Source organism: Oncorhynchus kisutch, linkage group LG26 (genome assembly GCF_002021735.2).
Source record: "Oncorhynchus kisutch isolate 150728-3 linkage group LG26, Okis_V2, whole genome shotgun sequence".
In the NCBI taxonomy this organism is placed as follows: Eukaryota; Metazoa; Chordata; class Actinopteri; order Salmoniformes; family Salmonidae; genus Oncorhynchus; species Oncorhynchus kisutch.
In genome coordinates, this window is record NC_034199.2 from 52,495,319 (window position 1) to 52,514,428 (window position 19,110).

General features: G+C 42.3%; 1 protein-coding gene across 4 annotated transcripts in view; it reads right to left on the minus strand.

Moving 5' to 3' along the window:
* Positions 1–9,904: 9,904 nt before the first annotated feature.
* LOC109876156 (speckle-type POZ protein-like A) overlaps positions 9,905–19,110 on the minus strand; it is a 63,435-nt gene continuing 54,229 nt past the window's right edge. For 2 of the 4 annotated variants that reach the window (XM_031805911.1, XM_031805912.1), the window contains exons 9-11: positions 12,913–13,055; positions 12,772–12,825; positions 9,905–12,225 (exon numbers count right to left, since the gene is read on the minus strand). In XM_031805911.1, the coding sequence (XP_031661771.1) occupies positions 12,081–12,225; positions 12,772–12,825; positions 12,913–13,055 (342 nt within the window). In that variant the 3' untranslated portion in view covers positions 9,905–12,080. Of the gene's footprint in view, positions 12,226–12,771; positions 13,056–19,110 lie in introns of all 4 variants that reach the window. The other 2 variants (XM_031805910.1, XM_031805913.1) reach the window with 1 other exon arrangement.

The following is a 19,110-nucleotide window of genomic DNA, read 5'->3' on the forward strand; positions in this document are numbered from 1 at the left end:
GATGTGACAATGGTTAATAAAATCTCTCCATTTCTGCTCATACAGCTGCAACTGTAAATGCATTTGTAAATAAGGACTTTTCTTGAGTTGGGCTCTGGGATGGTGCCTATGGTTGTGTGGGGGGAAAGGGTTGAGTGTTGTGTGAGTATATGTTCGTGTAGTGTCTTTGGCTATGCCGGATTAATTGCTATGACATGCTATTCTATAAAATACTTTCTCTGTAATTAATATCACCTGATTGAGCTAATCAGGTAAATGTAATTAACTAGAGAGTCGGGCACCACAAAATCATATTTATAGAGCTGTTATCTTCCGAATAAACTCTTAAAGATTTAGCAATATTTTACATCAATAGCAGTCAACATTAATCGTCTTCTTACTTCAGTCTCATATTCTGAAAGTTGTAAATTCTTGGTTATCTGCAAGAATCCTGGCTAACAATCAGCAATACAAAATTGGGTTTAATTATTTATTTACTAAATACCTAACTAATCACACAGAATAACATATACAAAGAATGAATTATACCTGGATAATTGTTTACGTCATAGGAAACGTCCCTAGCGGGCGGAACACATATGACAGCTTGTTACACAAAAGAAAAGGGGTGGGGTTTGAGTGAAAGAGCGGGAGACTGGAACAGTATCCAGATGCATTCTAAATTACCGCCCATTTGGAAAAGGAAAATGCAATAAATATTTACTCTGAGCTGCGCTTCAGTAGGTTGGTGGTAGATGGAAGACTGTGTTGCCAAACCGAGTCCTTTGAAGAATGTCTCTGGTGGTCACTTCAATAAGTTGTAGTAACGTTGTTGTGTGGTAGATGGGATACTCTGTCTGTTCCTTCCTATCCTGCGTTTGCAGCTGCGGTCGGTAACTCAACGGCTAGGTGGTATCACTTCTGTCGTGAATAAGAGTTCAAAGTTCATACCAAAGCTCATGCTGATGTTGGCTTCGTTCTGTGGTTTTATCTGAACCATTCTGACATGGGATCGCCATCCTCACATCCGCGGAACAGAAAGTTGTGTTGTCAAGAGCTTATATAGGAAGGAAGGAGGAGGGTGTGTATGAAAAGTTTTATAGCCTTTGTCCCTTTACAGGGGAGGACCACTGATTGAGCAGCCCTGTCTTATGAAAATCCAAATCTCACATTTTAGAAGCTAAAATCACATTTCATCCCATCACAAATAATTTCATGTTCAAACATTTAAATAGAACAACAATTCCATGTGAATCCGATAACTCTGATGTGTAGACTTTCCACTGTAGAGTTTGTCATCTTATCATTGATGAGAATGTCTCCGATGACAACCGAACTGACATCGTATTAATTAAGTACCACTGCATATGTTCAATTGTTCGGATTACCAGAATATAGTTCATTTCCCCCCACATACTGATATTCCCAGAATCTCTGTTAACCAAGTTTTTTTAAATTTATGTAACCTCAGTAGGTTTGATAAGAGAAGGGGGGAAGTGGGATTTATGACGGTCATAAACCTATCCCCCAGACCAACGTCATGACATTCGAATCCCACAACTGGAGTAAAGGATGTTAGGGACAATATAGGATGATTCACAATAATCGTTTGCTAATATAATAATTGCTTATAATAATGTAATTTTGGTAATGGCGAGACTGGTGAGAGGTAAAATCCTATGCATAAATTGCCTACATTACTACAAATATTAATAGCTAATTATGGAAAATAAGAAACAGGATTCTTTATATATATATTTGATGGCTATATATAGTACAGATCGAGGTGAGGGCAATGGAAATGCATTTGGCGGTTGGTCTACTTCTGTTCTGTAAATTGCACTGGATGCTCTTTTCAAAGGATGGATCCCAGTCTTTTCAGGGCTATGGGATACGGGGGGTCGGGGGTGGTCTGCCGGGCATTGGGATGACAACCCAACTCGGGATGAGGAGAGCTTTCAGCGGGTGGAATAGTGGGGACCAATTGGAGGTTTACTAAGTAGCAATGCAAATATCATGGTACAGTTATATAGACACTCAATCATCATGAGTGTCTATATAGCTGTATAAATAGAATTTTGTCTCATTATGGTAAGTGGTGAAATAAGTATAGTCAGTTACAATTGTAATGGCTTAGCAGATAATTAGAAAAGACGATCAGCCTTTAGAGGCCACCTGTCTAAAAGAGAAGGAATAGAATATCTATTATTTACAGGAAACTCATTCAACAATTTTAGATTAAGTTTTGTGGAAAAAGGACTGGGGGAGTGATATATTTCTCCCATGGGCAAAGAAATTCAAAAGGGGTGACAATATTAATTAACAACAATTTTGATGGAAATGTGCAAATTGTCCAAACAGATCAAGATGGATTATCTTAAATATGTTATTGGTACTAATGTATTTAATTTTTATTTATTTAACCTTTATTTAACCAGGTAGGCAAGTTGATCAAATACTTGTTCTCCCCACTGTATATATGTGTGTATGTATGCATATGGGTATATACATTTACCAAAAAAAGATATGGGGGATGATGAAATGATGCAGACAATTACATTGATGGAAGCAACAATCCTCCCGCAATATTAAGCTAATCCACAACAAACACCCTGCGCAGCCAACACCCTGCGCAGCCAACACCCTGCGCAGCCAACACCCTACGCAGCCAACACCCTGCGCAGCCAACACACCACAGCCAACACACTGCACTATGCATAAAATAAAATATTAAAAGAAACAACTAGGTTGCGTTTGCAAGCCAAGAGCTCTATTCAATCTGCATCACTGAAGTGTTCCGTGTGGCTCAGTTTGTAGAGCATGGTGCTTGCAACGTCAGTGTTATGGGTTCGATTCCCACGGTGGACCACTATGCAAATGTATGCTTTCACTACTGTAGTGGCTCTGGAACAGAGCATATAACAAATGTTGTGGATAGAAATGTAATTTTGTATTCAGCCAACATATGCAGTGTTTAACGTGAATGCAGTCTCCGCTAAGTTTCAGTGCCGCTGAACGTCGGCAATACAGATTGAATAGAGCCCATCAGCTGATGTACAAGGCCACAACAGCCCATCTGATGAGTGCCTTCTATTTCCAGTGTTCCAGTTTAATACCAAAAATGTGAGGTTGAGAGGCAAAGTGTTCCAGTTTAAAACCGAAGAAGAGAGGTTGAGGCATGAAGAGTATTAATACCAAGATCACAGCAGGGGGTTCCTGGGAGCTGTGGAGAGAACAGAGGAGGAGAGAGAACAGTGGAGAAGAGAAAACTGAGGAGAGAACAGAGGGATAGAGTAGTGGAGAGGAGAGAAAAGCCAAGGAGAGGGGCGTTCTTGGAGCATCGTGGAGTCTCACCGCAGAGAAAGATGTATTTGAAACACTAGCCAGCCTCCACAATGTTCACTTGAATTAGCATGATTCAGGGTCTAGAGCATATGAAAGTCAAACTTCTCAGGTGTTTCCCAGCAGAGGCCCTCAGGCAGCACACTGTTCTCATCATTCGCTCCAGGTATAAAGACAGAAACGTGTTGATGGCCACACCGCTGTTCATTGAAGATGTGGAATTTCTAAACATTGTTTCCTGAGCAAATCAAGTCATGGTAAGAAGCTTTAATCATAGAAAACACCAGACATAGACTGTCAATACACACCATCTTTCCTGTGACAGATCAATGAAGCCAAGGTCCCCCAGGGACCTATAGAGTTCCAAAACTATAACCCATTCATATTAGTTGCACGTTCCATATTTGTAATCAACTCCGAATGTTCTGCTGTACACAGTGTCTCAAGTACAGAAGCATACCACCCTGCATCCCTGTTGATTTGCTTCTGAAGCTAAGCAGGATTGGTCTTGGTCAGTCCCTGGATGGGAGACCAGATGCTGCTGGAAGTGAAGTAAAACAAATTTAATTCCCGAAGGCAGTGATTAGGGACTTTGCCCTGTGTAGGGTGCCGTCTTTCAGATGGGATGTTAAACAGGTGTCCTGACTCTTTGGTCACTAAATATCTATTGGCACTTATCGTAAGAGGAGGGATGTTAACCGTGGTGTCCTGGCTAAATTCCCAATCTGTCCCTCATACCATCATGGCCACCTGATCATCCCCCATTTACAATTGGCTCATTCATCTCCCCTGTAACTATTCCCCAGGTTGTTGCTGTAAATGAGAATGTGTTCAGTCAACTTACCTGGCTAAATTACGAAATCAATACTGAATGTAATCAAATGCTATTGAAAGATGAAGTGCTGTAACCATGATGGATATTATGCTAATTATGGAAAGGAATAAGTACAACAAACTATACTGAACAAAAATAGAAACGCACATTCAACAATTTCAAAGATTTTCTCTGCAGCTACTCTTCCAGAAAAATTAAGGCAGTTTATACAATTTTAAAAACATTACAGTACATTGACTGTGTGCCCGCAGGCCCCAACTCCACCACTATCACATAAACTCAGAAATGTACTCTCACTGTAAACTGCGTTTATTTTCAGCAAACTTAACATGTGTTAATATTTGTATGAACATAGGTACATGGTACTTGTCTCGCAGGTGTGATGTTTGGATGTACCGATCCTGTGCAGGTGTTGTTACATGTGGTCTGACACAGCTGTCCATCCTGTCTCCCTGTAGCGTCTCACAGTACGGACATTGCAATTTATTGCCCTGGACACATCTGCAGTCCTCATGCCTCCTTGCAGCATGCCTAAGGCATGTTCACGCAGATGAGCAGGGACCCTGGGCATTTTTTAGAGTCAGTAGAAAGGCCTCTTTACTGTCCTAAATTTTCATAACTGTGACCTTAATTGCCTACCATCTGTAAGCTGTTAGTGTCTTAATGACCGTTCCACAGGCGCATGTTAATTCATTGTTTATGGTTCATTGAACAAGCATGGGAAACAGTGTTTAAACCCTTTACAATGAAGATCTGTGAAGTTATTTGGATTTTTACGAATGATCTTTGAAAGACAGGGTCCTGAAAAAGGGACGTTTCTTTTTTGCTGAGTTTATATATAGTGCATATGCTATCGTGTGTGTGTTGCTTCACAGTCCCCGCTGTTCCATAAGATGTTTTTTAAATCTAATTTTACTGCTTGCGTGAGTTACTTGATGTGGAATAGAGTTCCATGTAGTCATGGTTCCATGTGGTACTGTGCGCCTCCCATAGTCTGTTCTGGACTTGGGGACTGAAGAAACGTCTGGTGGTATGTCTTGTGGGGCATGCATAGGTGTCCGAGCTGTGTGCCAGTAGGTTAGACATGTCAATACCTCTCAAAAATACAAGTAGTGATGAAGTCAATCTCTCCTCCACTTTGAGCCAGGAGAGATTGGCATGCATATTTGCTCTCTGTGTACATCCAAGGGCCAGTCGTGCTGCCCTGTTCTGAACCAATTGCAAAGTCCTTTTTTGTGGCACCTGACCACAGGACTGAACAGTAGTCCAGGTGGGACAAAACTAGGGCCTGTAGGACCTGCTTTGTTGATAGTGCGGTCTAGAAGGTAGAAACTAGGGACTGTAGGACCTGCCTTGTTGATAGTGCAGTCTAGAAGGTAGAATCTAGGGCCTGTAGGACCTGCTTTGTTGATAGTGCGGTCTAGAAGGTAGAAACTAGGGACTGTAGGACCTGCCTTGTTGATAAGGCGCTGCTCTGCCTTCTAGACCGCACTATCATGGACAGACTTCTCCCCATCTTAGCTACTGTATCAATATGTTTTGACCATTTATTTCACTTTTATTTAACCAGGTAGGCCAGTTGAGAACAAGTTCTCATCAACAACTGCGACCTGGCCAATATAAAGCAAAGCAGTGCGACAAAAACACAGTTACACATGTACAGTCAATAACACAAAAGAAAAATCTACAGTGCCTTGCGAAAGTATTCGGCCCCCCTTGAACTTTGCGACCTTTTGCCACATTTCAGGCTTCAAACATAAAGATATAAAACTGTATTTTTTTGTGAAGAATCAACAACAAGTGGGACACAATCATGAAGTGGAACGACATTTATTGGATATTTCAAACTTTTTTAACAAATCAAAAACTGAAATATTGGGCGTGCAAAATTATTCAGCCCCTTTACTTTCAGTGCAGCAAACTCTCCAGAAGTTCAGTGAGAATCTCTGAATGATCCAATGTTGACCTAAATGACTAATGATGATAAATACAATCCACCTGTGTGTAATCAAGTCTCCGTATAAATGCACCTGCACTGTGATAGTCTCAGAGGTCCGTTAAAAGCGCAGAGAGCATCATGAAGAACAAGGAACACACCAGGCAGGTCCGAGATACTGTTGTGAAGAAGTTTAAAGCCGGATTTGGATACAAAACGATTTCCCAAGCTTTAAACATCCCAAGGAGCACTGTGCAAGCGATAATATTGAAATGGAAGGAGTATCAGACCACTGCAAATCTACCAAGACCTGGCCGTTCCTCTAAACTTTCAGCTCATACAAGGAGAAGACTGATCAGAGATGCAGCCAAGAGGCCCATGATCACTCTGGATGAACTGCAGAGATCTACAGCTGAGGTGGGAGACTCTGTCCATAGGACAACAATCAGTCGTATATTGCACAAATCTGGCCTTTATGGAAGAGTGGCAAGAAGAAAGCCATTTCTTAAAGATATCCATAAAAAGTGTCGTTTAAGGTTTGCCACAAGCCACCTGGGAGACACACCAAACATGTGGAAGAAGGTGCTCTGGTCAGATGAAACCAAAATTGAACTTTTTGGCAACAATGCAAAACGTTATGTTTGGCGTAAAAGCAACACAGCTCATCACCCTGAACACACCATCCCCACTGTCAAACATGGTGGTGGCAGCAGGGACAGCAGGGACAGGGAAGATGGTTAAAATTGATGGGAAGATGGATGGAACCAAATACAGGACCATTCTGGAAGAAAACCTGATGGAGTCTGCAAAAGACCTGAGACTGGGACGGAGATTTGTCTTCCAACAAGACAATGATCAAAACATAAAGCAAAATCTACAATGGAATGGTTCAAAAATAAACATATCCAGGTGTTAGAATGGCCAAGTCAAAGTCCAGACCTGAATCCAATCGAGAATCTGTGGAAAGAACTGAAAACTGCTGTTCACAAATGCTCTCCATCCAACCTCACTGAGCTCGAGCTGTTTTGCAAGGAGGAATGGGAAAGAATTTCAGCCTCTCGATGTGCAAAACTGATAGAGACATACCCCAAGCGACTTACAGCTGTAATCGCAGCAAAAGGTGGCGCTACAAAGTATTAACTTAAGGGGGCTGAATAATTTTGCACGCCCAATTTTTCAGTTTTTGATTTGTTAAAAAAGTTTGAAATATCCAATAAATGTCGTTCCACTTCATGATTGTGTCCCACTTGTTGTTGATTCTTCACAAAAAAAATACAGTTTTATATCTTTATGTTTGAAGCCTGAAATGTGGCAAAAGGTCGCAAAGTTCAAGGGGGCCGAATACTTTCGCAAAGCACTGTATGTACAGTGTGTGCAAGAGTAGGGAGGCGGGCAATAAATATGCCCTAGACGTGAAAATAATTACAATTTAGCATTAATACTGGAGTGATAGATGTGCAGATATTTCCCCATTCTCGTCGATGGGGCTGTAGTGGAGCAGGTCAAAACACACAAAGACAGTTGTGAAGAGGGCACGACGACGCCTATTCCCCCTCAGGAAACTAAAAAGATTTGGCATGGGTCCTGAGATGCTGCAACATCGAGAGCACAATACAGCTGAACTCAATTCTGCCTTCTAAATACCAGCTGACAGCAAATTCTGACAGAATAGACCTCACTGTATCCTTGAGACATTTGTCATTAATCCCAACATGATAATACTCACTCAACTTCAAAAGCTGTTCCTCTGTAAACTGCAGAAGCAACTCTTCAAAAGGAGCACGGACAAAATCCTCAATAGACGCCATAATGCTACAACCAAAATGAACAGATTAGTAGCCCAAACTTTGAACTGCCCTAATGAGCACATCGACTACATAACAAGTACATAGCTGACTTAACAGTGCAAAAGCAGATCAGTGTATCACTTGAGTTTCCCCAAATCCTATTGTTTACCCTAGTCTTCGGTGGCTATTGATGCACTAGAGCCCGCTGGCACGAAGGAGGAACCAGCTTGCAGGTAACCAACCCACGGATGTGCCCCCCAGACAGCTGCTCTGACCGCTATCACCACACAAAAGTAATAAACGACGCACAACGTGCTCCCTGCAGGAACTCAACGCTATATCTAACAGGAGGAAAGACCATAGCCCTGGGCAATGAGTCGTGTCTGCCTCAAAACTTCTCACTGTCATACATGGCAAAGACATGGCACCTTCATAATCCGATGACCCAACAGGGAACAGAACAAAGTGTCTCTAGATAGTACAGGAAAAGAAACGTCGTCATCTTCTCTCCACTGATGCACCAAATCAAAACTTGTAATAAATAAACAAGTCATCAACCCGATACCTTAGAAGGCAATTTCTCTAAAACCAATTGAAGTGTGATTAAACACACAACTACAAAAAGTCAACATGTAATAGACAATATTGCATACAAATGGCCATACAGGCTTCTGGGACAATAGCAGAACTAAGCAATCCACTTGACCCACCAAAGAGTCAACAATTAGCGCTAACAAATGACAATATACCATGTATAGTAGGGATAATGTCAAAATAGCCAAGGCAAGAATCCCAGATGAGCCCTTGTCACAACCTGGCTCTAGATGGTGACAAACAGGGGAGTCCACACAGCCGCAGTTAAGGAGTAACAAAAACATTTATGAAATAACTAAGAATACAACTACAAAGGAAAACTAACCTGTGAAGTGTGAAATTAAGCATGTGAGGGGTGTAATGGAGATGAAGGTAAAATGGGTGTGTTAAAGGTGCACCTAATCAAAACCAATCAACCAGATCACAAAACAAAATGGTGCTTGTGGAGAGAGGGACCTTTTATCACCTAGTTGATCCCAAACCCAGGTGCAACTTGTCACCTTAACAACCCAATCAGCTCCACCTGTCCCCAATCTGCAAATAAAAACACAGAGGAGGCAGGGAGAGCGTAACAAACAGACTGGACCACAGCGCCGTCCTCTCTGAAGATATTGTAGGACCAGGGCTCCCGAGTGGCGCTGTGGTCTAGGCGTCACTGAAGTACCTGGTTCGAATCCAGGCTGTATTACATCCGGCCGTGATTGGGAGTCAGCGTCGTCTGAGTTTGGCCATCATTGTAAATAAGAATGTGTTATTAACTGACTTGCCTCGTTAAATAAAATAAAAATTGTCCACAGTCCTGTCTTCACAACTCCTTGGTTCAGTATGATCTTTTATCTTTACGTTTGATGGAACATTATGCTTAGTTTAGTTGGGATAGATGAACCACACTTTAAAGATGCAGAACAGGACTTTGTGTTGGGCAAGTTGTACAGAAGAGATTTGTCTGGAGATGTATCTACTACTAAGGAGGCCACTGTTTCTCCAGTAACCAAGATAATTATGCAGCTTAATTTGATCACAGGAGCAAAGATACATTCATGCTGCTGCAGTGTTAATACTGGGATGCTGGTTTGACGTGGCTTATGGAGCCCATATTCTATTAGTTAAATACAAATGTATTTAGCAGTAACTTCTTGATGTTAGCTATGGATGAGGACTCACAGGTGTGAAGACTACAACAGTAACCGTTTAGGAGAAGCAGGCAGCCAGGCAGACCTGGTGAGGTAAAGGACACATCGATAGAACAGCACAGATACACTGCTCAAAAAAGTAAAGGGAACATTAAAACAACACAATGTAACTCAGACGCCGTGGAGAACGTTCTGCTGCCTGCAACAGCCAGGCAGACCTGGTGAGGTAAAGGACAAATCAATAGAACAGCACAGATATAACAGCCATCACAGAACACTTGACCACGTGATGAATGAATGGCAGGTAAATAAAGATGCATCTTTAATGAGTTAATGCAGGCATTCTCTCAGACAACAATCTTTTTCCAACATTGCAACAGAACACAGAATGACTGAGTAATTCCATGTAAAAGGATGTCACTTTCTGTCATTTACAAAATCTTCTAAATAGGCATCTGCCATACCACATAACAGCAGCTATGACACACTGTTAACGACCAACATGTGAACCATCAATACACACATCATGGCTGTACGGCTAACGTGAACCATTCATGCAGGTTCAGATCAGGAAAAGTTTACATTTATTCCATTGATGAATTGAATCATTTGAGGTCCTGACTGCTTAGAATGTGAAGCTGGCCTGACCCCTGACCCCTATAACAAAGACAGTAATAATGGACAGTGATACTCAGCACCCTGTACATGTCCAAGACTGTTGGAGCCTAGTTTGCACTGAGACTGGACTCAATTAATTAAAATCCTTTACAGACACTTGTAGATAATTGCAGAAAAAAATACAGGACCATGCATTAGTCTTTCCCACGTTTATCTTTTGCCAAGCACAATAGATTAAGAATATACCATGAGCGTACAAATCATTAGGAACCCCTTCCTAATATTGAGTTTGCAACCCCCTTTTGCCCTCACAACAGCCCCAATTCTTCAGGGCATGCTCTAGAAGGTGTTGAAAGAGTTCCTCACTGATGCTGACTCCAATGCTTTCCACAGTTGTGTGAAGTTGTCTTGATGTCCTTTGGGTGGTGGACTATTCTTGATACACACAGGAAACTGTTGAGTGTGAAAAACCCGGCAGCGTTGCAGTTCTTGACACACTCAAACGGGTGCACCTGGCCCCTACTACCATACCCCGTTCAAAGGCACTTAAATCTTTTGTCTTGCCCACTCACCCTCTGAATGGCACGCATACATAATGTCATGTCTCAAGGCTTATAAATCCTTATTTACCATGTCTCCTCCCCTTCACCTACACTGATTGAAGTGGATTTAACAAGTAACATCAATAAGGGATCATAGCTTTCACCTGGATTCACCTGGTCAGTCTGTCATGGAAAGAGAAAGTGTTCCTAATGTTTTGTATACTCAGTGTACAAATATTTGCATGTTGGTAGTAGTATGGAAACCTAAATCTCTTGAAGTTGAATCTATAGATTGCTCTTTGCATAAGTCTCCCATCATCCAATGGGAGACTGTTTGGGGAAAGAGCCTTTCCTATTCGTCCAATACTTTTTCTAGGGTAGAGGCAGAGACTATCGACATGTTCAAGTCTTCCATACAATAATAACAGCATCAACACAGTCTTTTAACGCCAGGAAACACCTTCTGAAGATGGTTGAACAGTCATTTACATAGAAATGGTGCCATCAATATGGGGCATACTCATCTTTTAAAAAGTGTAAAGAATTGACTTTGCACTGAAAGTGTTCACGATTTTTAATGTCTAGTCACAAAATGGGCTTAACATTACAAATATATAATATTTCCCATGAATCAAACGCTTAACACGTCCCTATAGAACTCCATATCAAAATTACTATGGGAACTAGTGCAATCTGGAGGCAGCCTGGTCTGTGGGACGAGGCAGCCTGGTCTGTGGGACGGGGCAGCCTGGTCTGTGGGACGGGGCAGCCTGGTCTGTGGGACGGGGCAGCCTGGTCTGTGGGACGGGGCAGCCTGGTCTGTGGGACGGGGCAGCCTGGTCTGTGGGATGGGGCAGGTACAGAGTCAAATAGAGAGAACACAGTGGATCAGCTCCAATGGGAGATAGATTAAGGCCATTTGAAATTACAGAAAAATAGCGACAAAACTTGAGGACCAAAACCAAACGTTACTTTCTACCAGTTGGAGTCAGTCTCCCATGCTACCAGCCCTGTTCAGATAGAAACCAATAGGATGAGACGGACAGTCTATGAGGGGACTGGGGGGGATCTCTTCTTCATAGTCCTGTGTCCCCATGGTGTCTCAGCTCTGTCTGGATCAGAGGGCTGCCTCAGCTCTCAGTCTGGATCAGAGGGCTGCCTCAGCTCTCAGTCTGGATCAGAGGGCTGCCTCAGCTCTCAGTCTGGATCAGAGGGCTGCCTCAGCTCTCTGTCTGGATCAGTGGGCTGCCTCAGCTCTCTGTCTGGATCAGTGGGCTTCCTCAGCTCTCTGTCTGGATCAGAGGGCTGTAGCAGTCAGGACTGTTTTAGGCGTTTCCTCGGCAGGCCGAAGGGCGGGCACTGTGCCGATGCCAAGGCTCTGAAGGCCTCGGCCACTAAGTGAGGGTGGGACTGGATCATTGACTTCCAGCCTGCCGTCTCCATTATGTCCGTGGCATGACTGCAATACAACCACACAGACAGGAAATTAAAACTAATTTAGATGAATTTAGATGAATGGGGCTGTAGAATAAATACCCCCCTCCCATCCAGGTAGTCTGTTAATCTCCCCCCCCGTGCCTGGCTCACTCTCTCTCCTTCTCCCCCCCTGCCTGGCTCACTCTCTCTCCTTCTCCCCCCCTGCCTGGCTCACTCTCTCTCCTTCTCCCCCCCTGCCTGGCTCACTCTCTCTCCCCCCCTGCCTGGCTCACTCTCTCTCCCCCCCTGCCTGGCTCACTCTCTCTCCCCCCCTTGCCTGGCTCACTCTCTCTCCCCCCCTGCCTCGCTCACTCTCTCTCCCCCCCTGCCTGGCTCAATACCCCCCCCCCCCCCCTGCCTGGCTCACTCTCTCCCCCCCTGTCTGGCTCTGAGGCTATAACAATGAATTATCTTTGGAAGAGATAAGAGTTTGTTATGAAGCTGGTGTCATATATGCATGTATATCAGCTTGTTACATACTCCCCATTATTGTTATTATTATTATTATTATGAGGTGCTGTGTCCATACCTGCTATTCCAGTTTTTCCCATCTTTACAGCCCAGCTGTCGGAGGACGCTGCACCTACAGGAGATAACAGAGCAGCGCTGAGAGAAGGTAAACACGGCTGGCAGGAGGGATTCATCACTGGGACTTTCTACAGATACTTGCCTGTTGATAAAATCTATGGCTTGTGCTTTGAGCTGCTCGGCACTGTGTAAGTCCGCCAGGATCAGGGTATCAGCCACGTTCTCCACAGAGAGGCTGGTGCACAGAGCCTCTTCACACATCACCTTTAAACGCTCCAAGGCATACTGGTGGAGAGAGAGGAGAGGGTTAGGGGTGGTTAGGAGTCGGTCTGAATAGAAGAATAACACAGTCTAACAGTTTACTGGGAGAGAAGAGAATTGACTCTGTACCGGTACCCCCTGTATATAGCACCGCTATTGTTATTTTACTGCTGTTCTTAAACTATTTGTTATTCTTATCTCTTACCTTTTTTTTATATAGGCATTTTCTTAAAACTGCATTGTTGTAAGTCGGCAATTCACTGTAAGGTCTACCTACACCTGTTGTATCCGGCACATGTGACAAATACAATTTGATTTGATTGTAGGGTTACAGTCATCTTGGGTCCTGGACTCTATCCACGCATTTCAAGACTGCGTTGAAACAATGACTGGTAAATGATCCAGGAACAGCTCAGTTAATCCCTACCATTGTGACAATGAGTCGTCATAATGCTGCATTAAAAGTACATTATCCTAGGGGCGTTGGCAGACACAATGTAAGTAATTTAATTTATGTCCCCCTAATTGTCCTGAATACCTTTGTTAATTCTACAGCTAATGTATGCAGTAATCATGCGCCTATGAACCAGAGTTACACTGTTAGCACTGAGGTGGTGTGTCCCAGTAGGGAGACCACTGAGGTGGTGTGTCCCAGTCGGGAGACCACTGAGGTGGTGTCCTAGTAGGAAGACCACTTTATGCAGCTCACCCTGCACTATCAGCTCCAATATGAATAACATGAGCAAGTCTACTTCTGATAAGCTTCCCAGTAAAAGCATTTAAAAACAATCAAGCAACGAGGAAAAGTGCTAAAAATAGCCCATATTAAGAAACAAGGTCCATGAAGTGGAAAACTTGCTTGTAACAGATGACATTCATATTCTGACTCTCTCTGACACTAATTTAGATAATAACTTTGATGATACAGTGGTAGCAAGACATGGTTATAACATTTTCCGAAAATAAAGAAATGCCAACGGAGACGGTGTTGCGATCTATATTCAGAACCACATTCCTGTAAAGATTAGAGAGGATCTGATGTTAAATACTGTTGAAGTAATATGGCTACAGGTTCATCTGCCTCACCTAAAGCCCATTCTGGTGGGAAGCTGCTATAGACCACCAAGTGCTAACAGTCAGTATCTGGATAATATGTGTGAAATGGTTGATAATGTATGTGATAACTTACATAGTGATTCATATGTTGAAGATGTAAATAATATTTGTTGGTCTGTGGTGTGTAATGAGGAGCAACCAGACGCTGCACTTGACACATTTAAGAAACAACTTATTCCAGTTACTAATTACCCATTAAGAAAATGACTGTAAAAACGGTTAAATCCCTGTGGGTTGATGAGGAATTGAAACATTGTATGGTTGAGAGGGATGAGGCAAAAGGAATGGCAAATAAGTCTGGCAGCCCAACTGATTGGCAAACGTCCTGCAAATTAAGAAGTCATGTGACTGAACTGAATAAAAATAAACTATACTATGAAACACAGATAAATTATGTAAAGAATGATAGTAAAAAGCTTTGGGGCACCTTAAACAACATTTTGGGGAAAAAAGCCAACTCGGCTCCATTATTCATTGAAACAGATGGCTCATTCATCACAAAGCCCACTGATATTGCAAACTACTTTAATGACTTTTTCATTGGCAAGATTAGCAAACTTAGGGATGACATGCCGGCAACAAACGCTGACACTACACATCCAAGTATATCTGACCAAATTACTTTTGAATTCCGTAAAGTGAGTGTGGAAGAGGTGAAAAAAAATTGTCAATCAACAATGACAAGCCACATCGGTCTGACAACTTGGATGGAAAATTACTGCGGATAATAGCAGACGATATTGCCACTCCTATTTGCCACATCTTCAATTTAAGCCTACTAGAGAGTGTGTGGCCCTCAGGCCTGGAGGGAAGCTAAAGTCATTACGCTACCTAAGAATAGTAAAGCCCCCTTTACTGGCTCAAATAGCCAACCAATCAGCCTGTTACCAACCCTTAGTAAACTTCTGGAAAAAATTGTGTTTGACAAGATACAATGATATTTCACAGTATACTAATTGACAACAGAATTTCAGCACGCTTATAGAGAAGGACAATCAGCAAGCACAGCACTTACACAAATGACTGATGATTGGCTGAGAAAAATGTATCATAAAATGATTGTGGGGACTGTCTTGTTAGACTCGAATCAAATTGTATTTGTCACATGAGCCAAATACAACAGGTGTCGACCTAACAGTGAAATGCTTACTTACAAGCCCATAACCAACAATGCAGTTTTAAGAAAATACCTAAAAAAGTAAGAGTTAAGAATAACAAATAATTAAAGAGCAGCAGTAAATAACAAGAGCGAGGCTATATACAGGGGGTACCGGTACAGAGCTAATGTGCGGGCGCCGGTGTCGAGGTAATTGAGGTAATATGTAGATTGTTATTATCTATGCATAGTCACTTTAATAACTGAGTAGCAGCAGCGTAGAAGACAGGGGGAAGGGAGGGGGGAGCAATGCAAATAGTCCGGGTAGCCATTTGATTAGATGTTCAGGAGTCTTATGGCTTCGGGGTAGAAGCTGTTTAGAAGCCTCTTGAACCTAGACTTGGTGCTCCGGTAGCAGATAAAACACCTTGACTAGGGTGGCTGGAGTCTGACCATTTTTAGGGCCTGTCTGAAGTTTGCTAGAGAGCATTTGGATGATCCAGAAGAAGATTGGGAGAATGTCATATGGTCAGATGAAACCAAAATATAACTTTTTTGTAAAAACTCAACTCGCCGTGTTTGGAGGACAAAGAACACCATACCTACTGTGAAGCATGGGGGTGGAAACATCATGCTTTGGGGCTGTTTTTCTGCAAAGGGACCAGGACAACTGATCCGTGTAAAGGAAAGAATGAATGGGGCCATGTATTGTGTGATTTTGAGTGAAAACCCTTCCATCAGCAAGGGCATTGAAGATGAAACATGGCTGGGTCTTTCAGCATGACAATGATCCCAAACACACCGCCCGGGCAACGAAGGAGTGGCTTCGTAAGAAGCATTTCAAGGTCCTGGAGTGGCCTAGCCAGTCTCCAGATCTCAACCCCATAGAAAATATTTGAAGGAAGTTGAAAGTCCATGTTGCCCAGCAACAGCCCCAAAACTTCACTGATCTAGAGGAGATCTGCATGGAGGAATGGGCCAAAATACCAGCAACAGTGTGTGAAAACCTTGTGAAGACTTACAGAAAACATTTGACCTCTGTCATTGCCAACAAAGGGTATATAACAAAGTATTGAGATAAACTTTTGTTATTGACCAAATACTTATTTTCCACCATAATTTGCAAATAAATTCATTAAAAATCCTACAATGTGATTTTCTGGATTTTGTTTTCTCATTTTGTCTGTCATAGGTGAAGTGTACCTATGATGAAAATTACAGGCCTCTCTCATCTTTTTAAGTGGGAGAACTTGCACAATTGGTGGCTGACTAAATACTTTTTTGCCCCACTGTATGTGGTGGTATTGAACATGTTGTGTTGTGGATATGTGGTGGTATTGTACATGTTGTGGATATGTGGTGGTATTGAACATGTTGTGTTGTGGATATGTGGTGGTATTGAACATGTTGTGGTATTGAACATGTTGTGGTATTGAACATGTTGTGTTGTGGATATGTGGTGGTATTGAATGTGTTGTGGATATGTGGTGGTATTGAACATGTTGTGGATATGTGGTGGTATTGAACATGTTGTGGATATGTGGTGGTATTGAACATGTTGTGGATATGTGGTGGTATTGAACATGTTGTGGATATGTGGTGGTATTGAACATGTTGTGGATATGTGGTGGTATTGAACATGTTGTGTTGTGGATATGTGGTGGTATTGAACATGTTGTGTTGTGGATATGATATTGAACATGTTGTGGATATGTGGTGGTATTGAACATGTTGTGTTGTGGATATGTGGGGGTATTGAATGTGTTGTGGATATGTGGTGGTATTGAACATGTTGTCGATATGTGGTGGTATTGAACGTGTGGATATGTGGTGGTACTGAATGTGTTGTGGATATGTGGTGGTATTGAACATGTTGTCGATATGTGGTGGTATTGAATGTGTTGTGGATATGTGGTGGTATTGAACATGTGGATATGTGGGGGTATTGAACATGTTGTGGATATGTGGTGGTATTGAACATGTTGTGGATATGTGGAGGTATTGAACATGTTGTGGATATGTGGTGGTATTGAACTTGTTGTGATGTGGATATGTGGGGGTATTGAACATGTTGTGATGTGGATATGTGGTGGTATTGCACATGTTGTGATGTGGATATGTGGTGGTATTGCACATGTTGTGATGTGGATATGTGGGGGTATTGAACATGTTGTGGATATGTGGTGGTATTGAACATGTTGTGGATATGTGGTGGTATTGAACATGTTGTGGATATGTGGTGGTATTGAACATGTTGTGTTGTGGATATGTGGTGGTATTGAACATGTTGTGTTGTGGATATGATATTGAACATATTGTGGATATGTGGTGGTATTGAACATGTTGTGTTGTGGATATGTGGGGGTATTGAACGTGTGGATATGTGGTGGTACTGAATGTGTTGTTGATATGTGGTGGTATTGAACATGTCGATATGTGGTGGTATTGAACGTGTTGTCGATATGTGGTGGTATTGAACATGTGGATATGTGGTGGTACTGAATGTGTTGTGGATATGTGGTGGTATTGAACGTGTTGTGGATATGTGGGGGTATTGAACATGTTGTGGATATGTGGGGGTATTAAACATGTTGTGTTGTGGATATGTGGAGGTATTGAACATGTTGTGGATATGTGGTGGTATTGAACATGTTGTGGATATGTGGAGGTATTGAACATGTTGTGGATATGTGGCGGTATTGAACATGTTGTGATGTGGATATGTGGAGGTATTGAACATGTTGTGGATATGTGGGGGTATTAAACATGTTGTGTTGTGGATATGTGGTGGTATTGCACATGTTGTGATGTGGATATGTGGGGGTATTGAACATGTTGTGGATATGTGGGGGTATTGAACATGTTGTGGATATGTGGTGGTATTGAACATGTTGTGGATATGTGGTGGTATTGAACATGTTGTGGATATGTGGTGGCATTGAACATGTTGTGGATATGTGGTGGTATTGAACATGTTGTGGATATGTGGTGGTATTGAACATGTTGTGGATATGTGGTGGTATTGAACATGTTGTGGATATGTGGTGGCATTGAACATGTTGTGGATATGTGGTGGTATTGAACATGTTGTGTTGTGGATATGTGGTGGCATTGAACATGTTGTTGATATGTGGTGGTATTGAACATGTTGTGTTGTGGATATGTGGTGGCATTGAACATGTTGTGGATATGTGGTGGTATTGAACATGTGGATATGTGGTGGTATTGAATGTGTTGTGGATATGTGGTGGTATTGAACATGTGGATATGTGGTGGTATTGAATGTGTTGTGGATATGTGGTGGTATTGAACATGTTGTGTTGTGGATATGTGGTGGTACTGAATGTGTTGTGGATATGTGGGGGTATTGAACATGTTGTGGATATGTGGGGGTATTGAACATGTTGTGGTTATGTGGTGGTATTGAAAATGTTGTGGTTATGTGGTGGTATTGAACATGTTGTGGTTATGTGGTGGTGGTTATGTGGGGGTGTAGGGATGTTATATGATGTACTGTTTTATATTTAGCTCATTCAGTACAAACAGTTCACTGTTTTATCTGTTGTTTTATAGCTAATGGGGATCCCTAATAAACCCCAGGAAGAGAAGCTAATAGGGATCCCTAATAAACCCCAGGAAGAGTAGCTAATGGGGATCCCTAATAAACCCCAGGAAGAGAAGCTAATAGGGATCCCTAATAAACCCCAGGAAGAGTAGCTAATGGGGATCCCTAATAAACCCCAGGAAGAGTAGCTAATGGGGATCCCTAATAAACCCCAGGAAGAGAAGCTAATGGGGATCCCTAATAAACCCCAGGAAGAGTAGCTAATGGGGATCCCTAATAAACCCCAGGAAGAGAAGCTAATA